Below are 15,428 nucleotides of genomic sequence, written 5' to 3'. Positions count from 1 at the left end.
TTTCCCTGGCAGGCCTTCACCGCAGCCCTGTGCGCCGAAGAGCCCACGCTGGAGGGGCCGGAGGGGACCCTGGCTGTGTGAGTCGGCTACGTTTCCAAAACTCGGTGTTTTCTGGGAGGTTTGGCACTTTGGGGGCCCAATTCGTCACCATGCATCCTCTTCCCCCCGGTGCAACGGTCCATACGTGAAGTCAGGATCGTAGCAGGGACCCGCCGGTTTTCCAGCTTGTGTCTGCAAAAGCTGGCGCAGGCGTTTGCTGCCTCCTCTCGATTCCTGGTCCCGTTAGACCCTGCTCTACGGGGCAGGTTGGCAATAAGGACTCGGGGCTTTGCTCTGACGCGTCGCCTCTCCCATTTCTCCTCTTTTCCAGCAAACCACGTCTGCTGCTGCTCCCCGTTGTGTGCCAGAGAAACCTCTTCTCCCTGCTCCTCGTGGTGCAAGCCATGGTGCCGGGGAGCTGCCTCAGCCAGCTGCTCCAGGCCATGGAGGAGGATTCCCATGTAGATCCCTGGGTGCAGACGCTGGGGGATCTGCTCCGGCAAGGACCGAGGGGAGAGGAGTGTTCCCCACCTCCCGTTCCCTTGTCTTCCGCATGCCAACAGCAGCTTAGGTGTCTGTGCCGGAAGATTGCCCAGAACAAACCAGAGGGGCGAAGAAAATTGAACTGGTGCTTCAGCAAGCAGCCCAGTGCTGCTGGGGACGTGGCTGACTCTGTGCTTCAAGGTGGGAAGCGCAAGAAAGTGTCGGAGGAGAGCCTGGAGTTGGATGGGGAGAGAGAGGGGAAGAGGTTGCTGCTGGAGGAGGCGGCGATGTTTGACCCTCCAGGAGCCCAGGAGGGTGGGGATGTGGCAGAGGTGGAAGAGGAGGTGCCTGGGGAGACTTCAGGGGACAGATCTGCTCAGAGCCTGGCCGGAGCTGTTCTGGAAAGCTCCCAGCAGGATGCGACCGTGGAGACCAGGAAGATTTCTCAGGCAGAGCTGGCAGCCGATGTCCAGTCCTTTCTCCAGGTACCAGGCAGGGATTGCTTTCCCCTTCCAGCCAGTGAGCCTTTGCAGTCTGATTTCTGTTCCTTCACCTCATTTTCTGCAGGTGCATGGACCGAGGCTGAAAATGCTGCTGCAGAAGGAGTCCAACGTAAGTGGTTGCTTCTGTCTGTCTCCTGGAGCTGATGGTCTGAACGGGCTCGTGCCAGGGCCTCTGGAAGGGATAGGAGAGGAGGTGGGTTTTACAGGGATGACTGGAGGGGGGATAAAAAGCCCCACTGCCACCTCCTCTGGGTTCAGGTACCTACCTCCATCCACCTTGCAGGGATCTGCTGTATGACGGGCAGCCTGCAGGGTCAGTGCTGGCTGAAGCAGGGGGCAGTAGGGAAGCGAAAAGCCCGGAGTTGTATTTTGTGGGTTGGTTTATTTGGTGGACTGTGTTTCCCTCCAGCACTCAGAGCTGAGCATCCCGCCCGAGCTGCACGTCCTGAACAACTGCTCTCCCGGCCAGGTGAGCCTCAGCATCCTCGTTGCAACCGCTGGTGCCACGGAGGGCCTGCTGCTGTCCCTAACGTCCCTGTCCCCTCTGCTGTCCCCAGCTCGAGGGGCTGTGCTCCTTCCTCCAGCTCTCCACGTGCCCAGAGCACCTCCTGGTGTGTTTCTGCAGCTGGCTGCTGGCTCTCACCCCCGACCTCAGCTACACCAGCGCAGCCATCCTGGCAGAGCAGCTCTTTCTCAGGCGAGTAAGTGCAGGGGCAGAGGTTTCCTGCACTCCATTTCCCTTGCCGCCATCCCCATCTCCTGCCTTTTCTGTCCATAGGTCCTGTCCCTCACCCAGCGCCGCCCTCCCGCCACCTCATGGCTGCCCTCGCTTCATTTTGCTCCAAGTATTCCCAGCCCTTCTGTCGAATCCTGGTGGCTGCGGTCCTGCGGGAGCCGGGGGAAGGTGCGATGGGCTTGCAGGAGGCTTGGCTTGTTCTGGGAGCAGCTGAGACTGCTGGAGAGGGGCTGTGGGCTGCATCCAGCAGGAAGGGAAGCCCCAGCTGCAGAGTGCTGTCTGCTGGGAGGCATTTATCACCCAAAACGTGTGTTAGGAAGCACGGAGGGATGGTGTTGGTTTTATCTGGGCAGGTAAACACTTGAGAGTTAGGATGGGAGATGGGTTTACAGATGCCTGAGATAGAGGGGAAGGCCAAGCTGGTTTCCAGCCTTAGCTCTCCCAAAGAACAGCTGCCATCCGTCCATGGACTTGAGGATTCCTGACAGCTTCCACTGCTAGGGCCAAAACTGTCCCAGAGTGGCACGAGAAGAGGGTCCTGCATGAATCTCTGCCACAGCAGCATCCCCTTTTCCTAGGGGCTGGTGCTAATTAAACCCTTGCTGCAGGTGGGCAAGGGAAGCTGGATTATCCTGAACAGTAGAAGGAGGCACTATGTGGCTTCTGGGTGTCCTGATTGGGATGTACCCCTGTGTGAAGGGGTGCCAGGAAGAGTCAGGCACATCCCCATGGATTTGGCAGCCTCTGGAGGTTCTTCCTCCTCCTGCTTTGCTGTTGCAGGTGCTGAGCAGACCAAGCTGGTGTGTGAGCTTGTGGAGGAGTGCCTGGAGCCAGACTGTGTGAGACTGGTGCTAAGGTAAGAGATTACAGGGGCGACAGCTTTGCTTCGGCCCTCGCGTCTGCCTCAATGGGTCTCGCTGGCTCTGGCCACTCAGGAGCACCAGCGAGGCCATGTGAGCATCGTATCTCCTCTTCACCATCCTTTGCAGCCAGGTCCTGGAGGTGCCTTTGTCAGAGAAGCTCCTGCCAGTGGTGCAGGCCGTGCTGGGGCGGCAGGTGAGGGGACCCCCCTTGTCTCCCCAGGTTTCCTTGCCAGCTCCAGCAGCACTGGAGCGAGGACCAGCTCTCATCCCTGTTCATTGCTCTCTTCCAGGAGGTGCTGCCCCCTGAGCAATTCGATCTCCTGGTCCTGACTCTATGCCGGCAGGCCCCAGCCTTCGCCACGTCACTGAATTATGCCAAGCTGGTGACGGCCGTGCTCACCATGTACCAAAGCCAGGTGAGCAAGACCAGGCTTGGGTCCTGCAGATCAGCTGGTGAGCTGTCAGCCAGGGCTGCAGCTGACCCAGGGACCTGGCCCAGGGGTCTCAGGTGGGCTCCTGGCAGTGCAGCTCTCTGAGCACCTTGCTCCTCTCCGTCCCAGGTCACCCCAGCCCACCGCAGCTGTCTGGCTGCCGCTCTGGATCGGAGCAATGCGGCTCTGAAGAAATCGCTGCAGGCTGTGCTGGAAGGAGCCAGGTGAGATGGATGCTGTGCCCTCCAGGCTGGGGTCTCTCTTGTGGGGGATGGCAGCCTCCATGCTCCTGGTTTGCCCTGGGTGGTGGGAAACCACCGAGTGCCCGCAGAAGCCGTGCTGGAGTGTGGTTGGTGGTGGGTTTCCCTTTTCTTGATTCCTCTCCTCTTTCTCTCTCCTCCTCCCAGGTGAACACCAAAGGGAACTGCAAGGCAATGGCTTTCTTGGGCAGAGGGTGCTTGTTAGGCGGTGGTAGCTGCAGCCCAGTCCCTCACTGGGATTGACCACCAGCGTGATGGAGACCCAGTGAGCATGAGCCGTGGCACACAGAGTACCCATGCCTCTGCCCAGGGCCTTGCAGCAATGCCTTGCGCTTGGCCGGCCTGGTTTGAGGTGGGCTATCGCTGGGTGACACCATTCCAGCCCCACGCACACCCCGAGGTTTGAAGATGAGGGTTTTCTTGGTTAAACAATGAATGTTTCCAGTCAGTTCTGTGTCTGGTCTGTCTCTGGGCTGCGTCAGAGCCCGCCTTGCCACACTCAAGATGGCAACTCCCGCCTTCCCGCCCTGCCACGCTCAAGATGGCGCCTCCCTCCCCGCCTCTCCCAAGATGGCGGCAGAGGAGGAGCTGTGGAGGGGCCGGGCTGCAGGGCGTCTCAGGGCAGCGGCTCTCCTCTCCTCTCCCAACCTCCAGTGGTGTGGGCGCGGCAAAGCCCTGGATTGCCCCACATTGGCACTGGGCCCATGGCCATGAGGGGTGGTCTTGTTGCGCATTGCCTGGAGGGGGGTAATTGCTTAAAGGTGACCCGTTTGTAGATGTTTTGTGCCCAAAAGGTGGCTTTTTTTAATCAGGAAAACAAAAAATCCATTATTTTTGCGTTATTGATGGAGTAATGTTGGCACACAAGTACTTGAAGAGCACCTGAAGGTGGGCTGCAGGACTCCTGGGCCCAAGGCTGGCTGCCCTTTCCTCTTGGAGAGGAAACGTTGCCCATTTTCCTTGTATGTTCCTTTATTAAAAAGGGTTTACCACTGAGCAGGTCCCCATGTTACCCAACCGGGGAGCGAGAAGCTGCAGAAGAAGCAGAAGGTCTTCTCTGCTTTCAGGTCCCCTTTGGCTTGATGAGTATGCTGCATGATGTGATGTCTCCTACCCTGTGCCAGCATCTCTGATAACTTTGTAAATCTGAAGAGCTTGATTGAGCACCCATGTGTCTCATTAGTCTGGTTTGCAGGTGTCCCTACTTGTTTTAATCAACCTAGATCCACTTCTTAAAAAATGGAGTGACAAGGCTGCAATATTTCCTGTGTGTACCCTTGTTTTGTTTCTCACAGCTGAGAAGTACAATGCCTTACCAGCATCAGCCCTTGATGAAGCAGGTTGCTCCTGTGTGGCTCCAAGTCTGCACAAAGCTGGCAAACCTCACTCACAGTGGCAGCCTGGTACCCAAGGCGAAGAGTCATCTTCTCCAAAACCTCCCCATTTCATGTGTTTTTCTAGCATTGTGACGGCCCAGAGCAAGCAATACTGCATGGTGGAGTTCATAGGTCCTTAGTTCTTAATGCTCTTAACACATCACTGAATCAAGACGTAAACTGATTTGAGGCTGTGTTTGAAGACAATAATTCTGGTCTAGGCTTAATTGGCCATCGTGATTTTATCTTGGCTCGAAGGAGCCAAGGCACAAGTGGTATGTTTTGTGCGTGTCAGCCTTTCTCTCCAAGAGCTAAGCTGATTTTCGGGTGATGCAGCAATGATCTGCTGAGTTATCTGGTCTGCTGGCATTTACAAATCTCAGGATGCAGAAGAGTGGGGTTTAGATGAAGAACTGGTAAACTTGAATTTTTTGCTTTAAATCTGCCTTTTTTGTCTGTTTGCCGGGGCTTGCAAGTGGCCCTGCTCTGTGTCACATTTCTGGTTTTCCACATGGCGATGATGGCACTTCCCATTGCAAGGTATTTAGTGATATACTAATAAAAAGTGCTTCTAGAGCGTGACTGTTTCCAAATTTCTATCCTGTATCCTTGAAAACACCCACTGGAAACCTTGTCTAGGCACCTTCTGGTTGGAGGTTGTGCTGGAGTTTTAATGGAGGTTTTGAAGCATTGCATACTTTGGGAACTATGTAAAAATTCATAAACATTTACATCTACAAAGGGAGAAGACGGATTAAAACATGTAGGTGTGACATGTTACTGCTTCAAGTTTGCTCATTAATGTTTAGATCCAGCCAGAGGAGTGAAACTCTGAAGCATTGAGTGATGCTCTTAATGCTGAGAGCACGGATTTCTTTATAGTAAGAATCTCTTAAGCTATTTTAGGTGACAGTGGACTGATGAGGCTTCAAAGTCTATGTTAGCTGGAGGAAAGAAACCTCCAGGGAGCCAAATTGTTGATGTACTTGCATACCAGTGAGTTAGTGGCTGAGTATATTGAAGCTATTGTAGGGCTGCCCGAAATACGACATAAATAGAAATTGTGCCCTGATCATCAAGGTCTGAGCCTGCTGTTCTGGCTTTATTAGGTAGCAGGCTGCGGTCTTCGCAGTTTCTCTGCAAAGCTTCTACCAAGTGACCTCGGTGTCATTGTCCCCAGAGCTCCATCTGGCTATGGCTGTCGGTCACATGAAGATGACCGAGGACAAACTCATCTCCAAAATTCACCTGGTCATCAACTTCCTGGTGTCCTTGCTGAAGAAGAACTGTGCTGTGTATATGTAGAGCACTGTGGGGAAGCCCCGGCATCTCTATGGACTGGGCAGCAATAAATGGTTTGAAATCTCCTGGCCGTGGTGTGCGTCTCCTCCCTCATGGATGTTTGGTTTTGTAACTGCTTACTGGTTTCTTTAGGCAACAGTCTCAATTTGACAGGCTCTTCTTGGCTGCTATGTGCCGTATGCAGCTTGCACTTCCAACTCATCTGGAGATACTGGGAGCTGCGTTTTGGGCCAGCCTACGTGGTTTTTGCAAGAAACAGTAGTTAAGCAGAGATCGGCTTTGCAAACAGCAAGGGGAGGGTTCCTGTTCTGCTGGGAAGCGTTACACTGGCTTGTGGAAAGAGACTTTGTAGCCCTGTTTTTGCTCTTGGCTGCAGCTTATCATATGCCGTGGATTCCTCTTGTATGTGCAAGATAACAGTCATGTTAGGAGAATTGGAAGCAAACCCTGGAGACGCTAGACATGCTGGCGGAAGACTGCTTGTTTATGTGGTGGTTGGTAGCACCCGCATGGAAAACTTTACTTTTGACTCCTCTTGACCCCCTCAAGAACTTTAAAATCCAGCCTAACAGTGCGAAGAGGTGGACGCAGAATAAAACATCAGTCAGGTTTTATAGTTCAGCAGAACCTTATCCAGGAGTGGAGGGAGAGCCAGGGCTGGGTTTGTCCTTGTCCTGATTTACTAGCAGTGTTGGTGAAGGGAAAGGTCAGAAGCTTTGTCTTAGATGTTTCCTAGGCTGTATGTAGAAGGCAGTGTATAATTTTCAGCCAATTTACTTGGGATATTTGACGGTAGTTTCTTATCTGCTTCCTCTTCTGTTTGTAGAGATTTACCTCCTTCATGGTATGGAGGGGAATTCCCTTTTTGGCCTAATAGTTTGTTTGTTTGGGTTTTTTTAAAGGAAATTAATATTATGCAATTGCATGGGTTATCTGTCCACTCTGCTGCCTCCTCATGTTCCCACGGTGATTTTTGAACCAATTTCATGACAAGATGATCTCTCCACTCCCCAAGTGGCATCTTGGTGCCATGATGGGACAGCAGAGAATCTCTGGGTGGGCAGAGGTGTGCAAATGCTGCATCCACGGATGTTAAACGCCAGAGCCACATACGAGCCAGACCACCTTGGTCCATGCAACACCTTGTGGGAAAGGGCTGAAACTCAGCTGCTTTCCTGAAAATGGTCCATATCCATCCCCTGAGGGGCTGCCCCTTTCCAAGCAGGAGCTGCAGGCGTGTCCAGGTAGTTGCTGTGTCCCCTCCTGCAGCAATGCTGGGAGCTGATAGTCACCCTCCTTCTCCCTGGAGGTAACTGCGTTTCAATGACAACCTGTTAATCACATGCATGTAATCCCCAATATGCTGATGCAGTTTTGCATTGAAGTCTGGTGGCTGTGACACCCAGATGTGAGGCTGAACTGCTCAGGGGAAGGCTCAGCAGTCATCTTTTTTCAGCCTGGAATTTAAAACTGAACCAAAAGAAGCAAAACCCCTTTTCGTCTGCTTTTTTGCTAACAATCTTTTAATCGTAATAAAAGAATCGTGTTCTGCCTTGGGTAGTCTGGTGGCTGCCAGGTCCCTGTCAGCTGGGTGGATCAGGGCCACATGAAGATGAATTTGCTGCAGGGCTGGGGTGTTACTTTATGGTTGGACCCCCTGCACAGCCCTATTAAATCATGTTTGCCGCATCAGCAGTAGCAGCCAGCGTCAGTCTGAGCAGCTTTCCTCCGAGAAGTGGATAATCCAGATGACCACGGTCTCTGCGATCTGAGCTGCAAGTTCAGCTCAGCTTCAGGAGAAGCCCTGGGAAGATGCCGTTGCAGTAGGCTGCCGTGTCGCCGGTGGGACCTCGCTGGAAGGAGACGGCGAGGAGCAAAGCCAGAGCCTGCAGCAGTTCGCTGCCACTCACCTCTCTAGGCTGGACATCTCCCAGCAGGGTCTTGTTCATCTCCACTGAACAGGTCTGTGCATGGGGAGTTGCGCTGCTTTCGCTTGTTTGAGGCCCTAGGATACCTAGGTTGTAATCACGAAGCTCCCAAGTTAAAAATCAAAGCCAGAGCCTGCAGCAGTTCGCTGCCACTCACCTCTCTAGGCTGGACATCTCCCAGCAGGGTCTCTTGTTCATCTCCGCTGAACAGGTCTGTGCATGGGGAGTTGGGCTGCTTTCGCTTGTTTGAGGCCCTACGATACCTAGATTGTAATCACGATGCTCCCAGGTTAAAAATAAGAATATATGAAAATCCCTGGGTGCTTTTAGGAAATGCTTTTAGAGGCTCTTTGAATGGGATGGTTTGCAAAGAGAGGCATTGCCTCTTATTGAACCCCTCAGCACGTGTGTGTGGGAGGGAATAAAGGAGTTTTTGAGCAGGAAAGCTCTATTCTGGTGTGGGGAACCAATGCGATGGTGTCCTTAGGTCTGTCCCCTCCATGGAGCAACTTGCTGCAGCCGGGGACCTGCCAGGACACTAGAGCAGAGGCTATGGAGCCTGATCTGCTGCCTGCCTGGTGCCAGGCTGCTGCTTTCGGGAAGGAAGCAGGGTCTCTGTGGGGATGGGGCCAGCAGGACCAGGCTGTGTTGATGGCAAGGCACTGGTGTATGCAAAGGTGTCTGTCTTCCATCCCCTGAGCTCGCCAGCCTCTGCTGCTGCCTATCCTCAGGGGCAGCTGGTTTTGAGCTCTGTCTGCTCAGCATCATGCTGTGAAGGTGCTTTTACTTCCATGCCCTGCTACAGGAGCCTTGGCTGCGGGTTCTGTCAAGGAGAGACCTTGTGCTTGGCTAGAAAGAGCACTCTACAATAAAATATATAGTTTAGACCCCTTTGCCCAAGCAGACCCTCATGGAATGCAGGCAGGGGGAGGTCCTCGAGGAGGGGAATGGCATCGCAGCAATTGGGTGCTGGGCTCCATCCGCTGAGTCTCAGCCCGAAGGAAGGGTCTCCGCCTCTGCTCGAGTCTCCTCTTTCTGAAACAAAGGGGTGCCCGGATGCGAATTAGCCCAGTGACGGGACTGGCGGTGCTAATGCAAACCTGACTTCATGCCTGGAGAATTCATCTGTGTTTCGAGATATCAGCCAGACAGCAAACTCGCTGAGCGGCTGGGAAAGCACTGGGGGGTAAGGGACGGGGGGGAAGCTCCGCTGCTCAGAGTTGTCACTGCTGCACAGCACCAGAGGTCAGCTGCCTCCAGACAGACATGCATGGATGTACCCACCTGTGGGATGGATGCGGCCCTGCCGTCGCAAGTCCTGAGCATCCTATTGCAGCTTGGGCCAGGTGACCTGCTCGCTCCGGGAAGCGTGTCTGGCAAATCCTTCTCTGAAAAGAAGCACAAGTGGTCAGCCTTTGTGCCTGGAAACTCTTGGAGATGGATGGCAAACAGAGGGATGGGGAAGAGAGGAAATCCCAGGGAAGAATTTTTAAGCAAAGGCAGAGGATATATAAGAATATAAGGCAGAGGGTGACAGTGCCAGTCTGCCTTTCAGCATGTCTGGTGTCTTCCTGGTGCTGGTGGTGTGAACTTAGGATGTGTTAATGTCATTAATTGGTGCTAATCATGCATATCACAGCTTGTGTTGCTAGGTACGTGTGTTACAGGAAAGACAGCATGGGAATTTGGGGCTATCCTTCCCCTAAGATGACTCATGATTTCTCAGCAGCTCTGCTTTTGGGTCAGGTCCGAGCAGGAGGTGTTTGCCCCAACAGGGGAAAACCCATCCCTGAAGCTTCAAGGATGTTTGAGATCCTGACCTGGTGGGGACCATTGCTGGTGGCCATTTCCAAAGCCTCATCCCACTGTGGCACAGCACAGCTCCCGCTTCAAAGCTGCAAATGGGCTCTCTCAGCCCTCCCTGGCTGCTCCCTGGACCTGGGGCCGCATCCTGCGCTCTCGGCAGATGGGCATGAGGCTGGGCCAGCCCTGCCCCGGGGCTGGGAGATGCCGTTTGGTGGCTGACCTCTGAGGGCTTATGAGATTTGCAAGACCCCAAGGACCTGCCTTGTTCCTCGTGGTACATCAGGGTCCCCAGGCATGGGGGGGCTAACAGTGGCTGCCTGCCTGCAGCCTGGTTCTCTAGCGCTGAGCATTGAGTCTGACTCCCTGTAAGCTCATTAGGGGAAGAAAGCGGCTTTAGAGGATGTGACGGATTTGAGCAAAGGAGTCAGGCGGGGGAAGGGGCAGTGGGGTGATGGCTGGGCGGAAAGTGGGGCTGTTAAGAGGGGCAGGAGGGATGAGGGTCCTGGGCAGAGCGGCTTCCCTGCATCATCAAATACGATGCTACAGGGGCTCCTCGTCAGCCATCCTGGTTTAGCCTCGTGCTGTGCCCTCCATGAAGGCATGGGGATCCCCCATCTCTATGGAGGTCCTGAGTGCCACCGCCCTGTCCTGAGCCTCCTGCCAGGGAGATGCTGAGACTCAGGTCTACTCTGCTCTGCAGACACCGGGCACGGAGGGAGCAGCCGTGGTCTCTTCCAGCTCTGGGTAACAGCTGTCACCTCCAAAAAGCGGGTGCAAGATCTGGCCCCGCACCAAAAGCAGAGGTCGCCTGGCCACCTGCAAACTGCTCAGCCCTCCCCGGCCCTACGCAGGGAGCTCCGAGCCGCTCTTGTGCATGTCCTTTAAAGGCCTTCTTTCATCGAGCTCTTCCCTGGCAGCTCCTTCTGCCGCAGATGCGGTCGCTCTCCCCTCCGGGGAGACTCTGCCGCCTGCAGCTTGCACCGCGTGGGGCCCTGGCACCCCCCGACCCACCGTCTGCCGGCCGCGCCGCATCCCCTGAACCCCCTTCCCGGGTCTGCCGGGGACCCGACAGCACCGAGTGCCAGGTCCGAGCTGGGTGGCCCCAGCATCTGCCTTCGGCTGCTTGAGTTCAGGCAGGTAACGACCCGGGGAGCGTTTGGTAAAGTCGCCGAGCTGAGGGAAAGCGCTCGGTCTGGCTTCCCGGGGGGTTATTTCTGCCACACTGGGCAAACAAGCTGTGTGCCTCCGTATTTCCATCCGTAAAACAAAGATAAGGAGCTAGTGTCTGTAAGGCTGTCTGAGCTGTAGTAAATCAGCAGGCTGCAGGGTCTGCCATGGCTGTTAGAGCGAGTGCTTTGCAGCAGGGACCAGCCCTTGGGAAAACTCTGATGCTCACTGAAGTGATGAGTTTGGCTGATCCCTGATGGCTGGGGGCTCCCGGGCCCCTTGGCAGAGGTGTCGGGGACAATTTCCAGTGTATAGGCATGAAATGGGCTTGTTTTGACAGATGCTGAGTGCTGCTTGCTTTTACACCTCCATCAGGGCTGAGCAGGCTCTGGGAGATGGGTGACAGCCCCACTCGGCACAGGGATGAGATGGGTGATGGTCCCGCTCGGTGCTGGGGTGACTGAGCTTGGCCAAGGCTTTGCACAGGCACGCGGGGCTTTAACCAGTCCCTGCTTGCTGTCCCCTTAAATCTCTGCTGCATTTCCCGGCCAAAAAACAAAAAAAAAATAATCTCCTTTTGCCCCATATCTGCATGTCTGTGGGTACAGGTCCCGAGGAGATGCATCCTGCAGGAGAGCCCCTTCTGCACAGTGACTTTACCCTGGGCTGGGAGAGAGACTCTCTGGATTTTCTGCTGGCTTTCTCTGATTTTTAAATATTGCAAAACAGCCTCAGTGAGATGTCCAAGCTCCCTTGGACTCAGGAATCTCTTATATTTGTCTATCTGGGATCCGGCATGGCAGGGGGATGCTTGGGCATCAGACTGTCCCCTGCCTGGGGTACAGTGGATTGCTCCTGCTCTGCACTGGGTGCTCACACCGGTAGGTGGGTGCAAACTTATCTTCCCCCATGGAGACGATCCCATGTCGTTAGCCCCAAGCAAAGATCGCCTTGTGGGAGGTTAACGGGGGTGGCAAGCGGAAAAGTCCACCCTCAGCGCTGCACAGAAATGGGGCTTGTAATAAATTCCTCGTTCGCTTCGCTCCATGCCCGCCCCAATCCCAGCAGCATCCTCCTGAATTGCAGCGGGCCTCCCCACCTCTTTTCCCACAGATGCCTCCACGCTAAGCAGAGGAGCTTGGAGCTACTGCTGGGTGAGAAAATGCTTTAAAAATATAACATTTAGAGGCGTTCTCCCATCTGCGCGCAGCTAATATGTGTCTCTCATGATAGGTGTGCTGGTCCTGGAGCCTCCGCGCTTTGCAAATGAAGCCGCTCGCAGGGACCTCGCTGGGAGAAGGGGAAGAGGAGGCGCAGGGACTCGCCCAGGGGTGCCGACGGCGGCAGCGGCAGAGGACGAGCTGCCGACCCAGCCCCTCACCTCGGAGGTATGTGCATGAAGGGCTCGCCCCACGGCTCTCCGGGTGAGGATAGGACAGGGATGGCAGTGCCAGGCAAGCGGGGGGGATGCTGGCTGGAGCATCGCCCCGCTCCGAGGCACTGAGCATCATTTTGGCACAGTGGCCCCTTCTCCCACAGCCACCGCTCCTGAGAAACGACCCCCAGGCTTGCAGGGAGGAGAGGGAAAAGCCCTGCTGTAGCCCTTTCCCCAGCCAGGAGCAAAGTTTGGGTGTTCAAACCCTTTCCCACTTGGGTGCTGGGCTCCAGCATGAGGCTACAGAGGGCCGTTTGCGCAGCAGCCCCCATATCTCCATGCACAGATGACCTGCCATCCCCGCTGTGCTCCAGCATCCCAGGCCCCAATGAGCAGGGATGCTACAGAGCTGCCAGACTTCCTTGCACCCAGAACAGGGTTTTGGGGTGGCAAGGCCATCCCAGTGCACTTTTGGGGGGGGCAAGAGCATGTGCCAAGGCCTGCCGTCCCCATTGTGGTGACGTGAGATGGCGCCTGGGCTCTGCCAGCAGCCGGGTTTGTTGTGGTGCCTGCGAAGAGGCCGGCTCATAGCGAGGTCCACTTGGCAGCCAGGGCAAAAAAAAATAATGTGCTGAGGAGAAGCACGGCCGTGGGCCGGTGACTCATTGCTGGCGGGAAACGTCTTCAGCGGGCTCCTCGGTGGCGGCTCTGCAGCGGCCGTGGGAGCGGAGGGGGCTGCTCCACGCGTGCCAGGGAGGGCGGGGACAGGGACGGGGACGGAGCGAGCTGCAGAGGATGCTCAGAAAGGACCCAGGTCCGGAGCAGCATCCCATTGAGGGGTGCCATGGCAGCTGGGGGAGGGCAGAGGGGGTGGGATGCTGCCTCTGCTGCCAGAGTTTCTTTGGGGTTTACCCAGGCTTCTCTCCACAGGGAGCAGCAGGCAGAGCTGGCTGGACTCCCCGTGTCTCCGGATGAAGGTAAGGGCAGCCCAGAGTGGGGATGGGGGGAAAGGGGTGGATTTTGCACCCTCCCTCCCTGAGCAGCATTGCATGGGTCCAGCAGGAGGGTGTCCCCTGGCCTGGCAGCGCCTGCCTGCAACCCCACACCCCTTCCAGCCCTGGGACCCCAACGCCATCCCCTGGATCTGCCTCGCCAGCTGTAACCCACGCGCTGCACCAGATCCCTCGCCCTCCTCCCCCTGCCCTGGCCCAGCCTAGCTGCAGCTCCCTTAACCCCACAGGGGTATTTTGGGGGGCACCTGCCAGCCCGTGCCCCCTGGGACCCTGCAGGCTGCAGAAATGCCAGCGGTGTTTTTGGGGGTCTCCCTTGCAGTGGAGGCAGGCTGGGGAGGTGACGCTGCTGCCCAGCTCCCACCACTCTTTCTGTCCCCAGGGAGGATGAGCAGTCCCCAAGGGCACCCAGGTGGGGTTTTGGCCGGGAGCAAGCAGATTGTGGAGCGCGTTGGTGAGGTGAGAGGGAGGGGAGGGCGACAGGTTGGGGGAGGCCCTTCCCTCCCTGGCCCCGTGGCCTCGGCCGGACCCCCAACCTCTTGGTGCTGCTCTTTTCGGGATGCCATCCAGCACCAGGGAGGGGTTTGCTCCGACAGCACTCTTGTGCCCCCCAGGTGCCAGGCACGGATAGGCAGGAGCTGGCTGTGCGCACCGGGGACAGTGACGAGACCGAGGAAGGTGGGTGAATCCCCATCCCACATCCCAGCTGGGTCCTCTTAGGGGAAGGCTTGAAGTAGCTGGGGACAAGCGTGGGAACAGCGTGGTCTGATGGGGATCGTCTCCCTTGGTAGGGACACGGGGAAGGGGGGACTGGCCTGGGGGGACCTGAAGCCCCGCAGATGCTGGGGGAAGGTTTGGGACTGTCCCACACCACAGGCACCTGCTCCCTGCCAGGACAGGAGGGCAGAGGGAGGAGGACAGGCCAAGGAAAAGCCTTCACGTGTGGTCTTGCCCCTGACGTTACTGCCTCCTTGCAGATGCAGAAACCCCGGAGGAGCTGCTGCTGAGTTTCCCCAGCGAGCTCTCGGTGCTGGAGAGACTAGGCTTGCACAAGTAAGACCAGTGAGCACCTGCGTCCCTCCAGGGTCTATGGGACAGGGGGTCCCAGGGGCACCGTGTCATCCAGGGATTGGACTTTCCTCCTTTTCCACTGCACAAGAGCCGCTCTCCAGGCGAGGGGCACTTGGGTCCTCACTTCTGGTCGTGGTTGGCACCCCTGGCATCCCGGGGAGTGGACCAAGGGCATTTTCAGTGTGCAGTCCCCGTGGTGCCTCCATCCCTGACGGCACTTCTCTTTCTGTAGGGTGGCTTTGACGGAGCAGGACGTGGAGGTGAGCGCTGCTGGGGGCTGCGGGTGGGCTGGGGAAGGGGGCCAGAGGGACCGACACCTTGCTGGCTCACAGTCCCGGGGCTGTGCCTTGCTCCTGGACGCTCTCCAGGCACCGCAGTCCCCTGGCAGCCACCTTACAAATCCCCTTCCCAGTGATGCTGTTGGCATTCAGAGGCAGCTGCATTTCCATGGCAAGATGAGCCCGTCCTCTGCACGCCCGGCAATCCCACAAAGTGCTCTGCAGCTCACTGAGAGTGCCCTTAGCTGGGGAGGTGGTGGAAGCTGCGCTAATAAAAATAATTTTCCTGCGAGTGCCAGGGCTGAGTCAGGCTCCGCTGTCAGCCGGGACCTGCAGCAAGGGCTGGCGTCTGCCCGGCGTGTGCTCTTGCCAGGATGGCTTGGGATTTCCATGCATTATCAGCTGCCTGGGGGATGTGTCTCGGTCAGGCTGGCATCTCATGGGGACTGTCCCCAGTGTGCAGCAGTCTAACGGGTGCTGGGGCAAGGCAAGCGTTAATTATCCTTAGCACTGCCCTGCTTGGTGGCATGCTAGGGGGGTCTGTCTGTGCCTTGGGGACAGCAGTGCATGGCCCTGGTGGCTTCCCCTTCGCCCTGTGTCCCACCTCTTGCCCTCCCACCCCGCAGGCAGCCTTTGCCCACCTCGCCCTGGCTTTTCGCTGCGATGTGTTCACCCTGCGGCAACGGGTGCAGGTGGAGAAACAGGCACGGGATGCGGCAGAGGAAAACATCCAGGAGGAGCTGGGGCAGTGCCGGGCTGCACTGGAGGTAGATGGGCACCAGGGCAGGGGTCTGGCATCT

At 56.5% G+C, this 15,428-nt stretch overlaps 1 protein-coding gene across 1 annotated transcript in view; it reads left to right on the top strand.

Annotated features, from left to right (window-relative positions):
• Window positions 1-6: 6 nt before the first annotated feature.
• Window positions 7-15,428, top strand: part of FANCE (Fanconi anemia, complementation group E) — a gene marked incomplete at both ends in the record, with an annotated part of 18,644 nt that continues 3,222 nt past the window's right edge. The window contains 19 exon segments of the mRNA XM_009576706.1: window positions 7-77; window positions 371-1,007; window positions 1,090-1,134; window positions 1,435-1,494; window positions 1,583-1,726; window positions 1,804-1,821; window positions 1,824-1,929; window positions 2,542-2,617; window positions 2,751-2,817; window positions 2,915-3,040; window positions 3,185-3,279; window positions 10,660-10,864; window positions 12,128-12,282; window positions 13,200-13,246; window positions 13,662-13,738; window positions 13,894-13,957; window positions 14,257-14,332; window positions 14,583-14,610; window positions 15,255-15,395. Coding sequence (XP_009575001.1) covers window positions 7-77; window positions 371-1,007; window positions 1,090-1,134; window positions 1,435-1,494; window positions 1,583-1,726; window positions 1,804-1,821; window positions 1,824-1,929; window positions 2,542-2,617; window positions 2,751-2,817; window positions 2,915-3,040; window positions 3,185-3,279; window positions 10,660-10,864; window positions 12,128-12,282; window positions 13,200-13,246; window positions 13,662-13,738; window positions 13,894-13,957; window positions 14,257-14,332; window positions 14,583-14,610; window positions 15,255-15,395 — 2,238 coding nt within the window.

The sequence above is a fragment of the Fulmarus glacialis genome, unplaced genomic scaffold (genome assembly GCF_000690835.1).
Source record: "Fulmarus glacialis isolate BGI_N327 unplaced genomic scaffold, ASM69083v1 scaffold22224, whole genome shotgun sequence".
Lineage (NCBI taxonomy): Eukaryota > Metazoa > Chordata > Aves > Procellariiformes > Procellariidae > Fulmarus > Fulmarus glacialis.
This window is presented reverse-complemented; position numbering and strand designations above follow the sequence as displayed.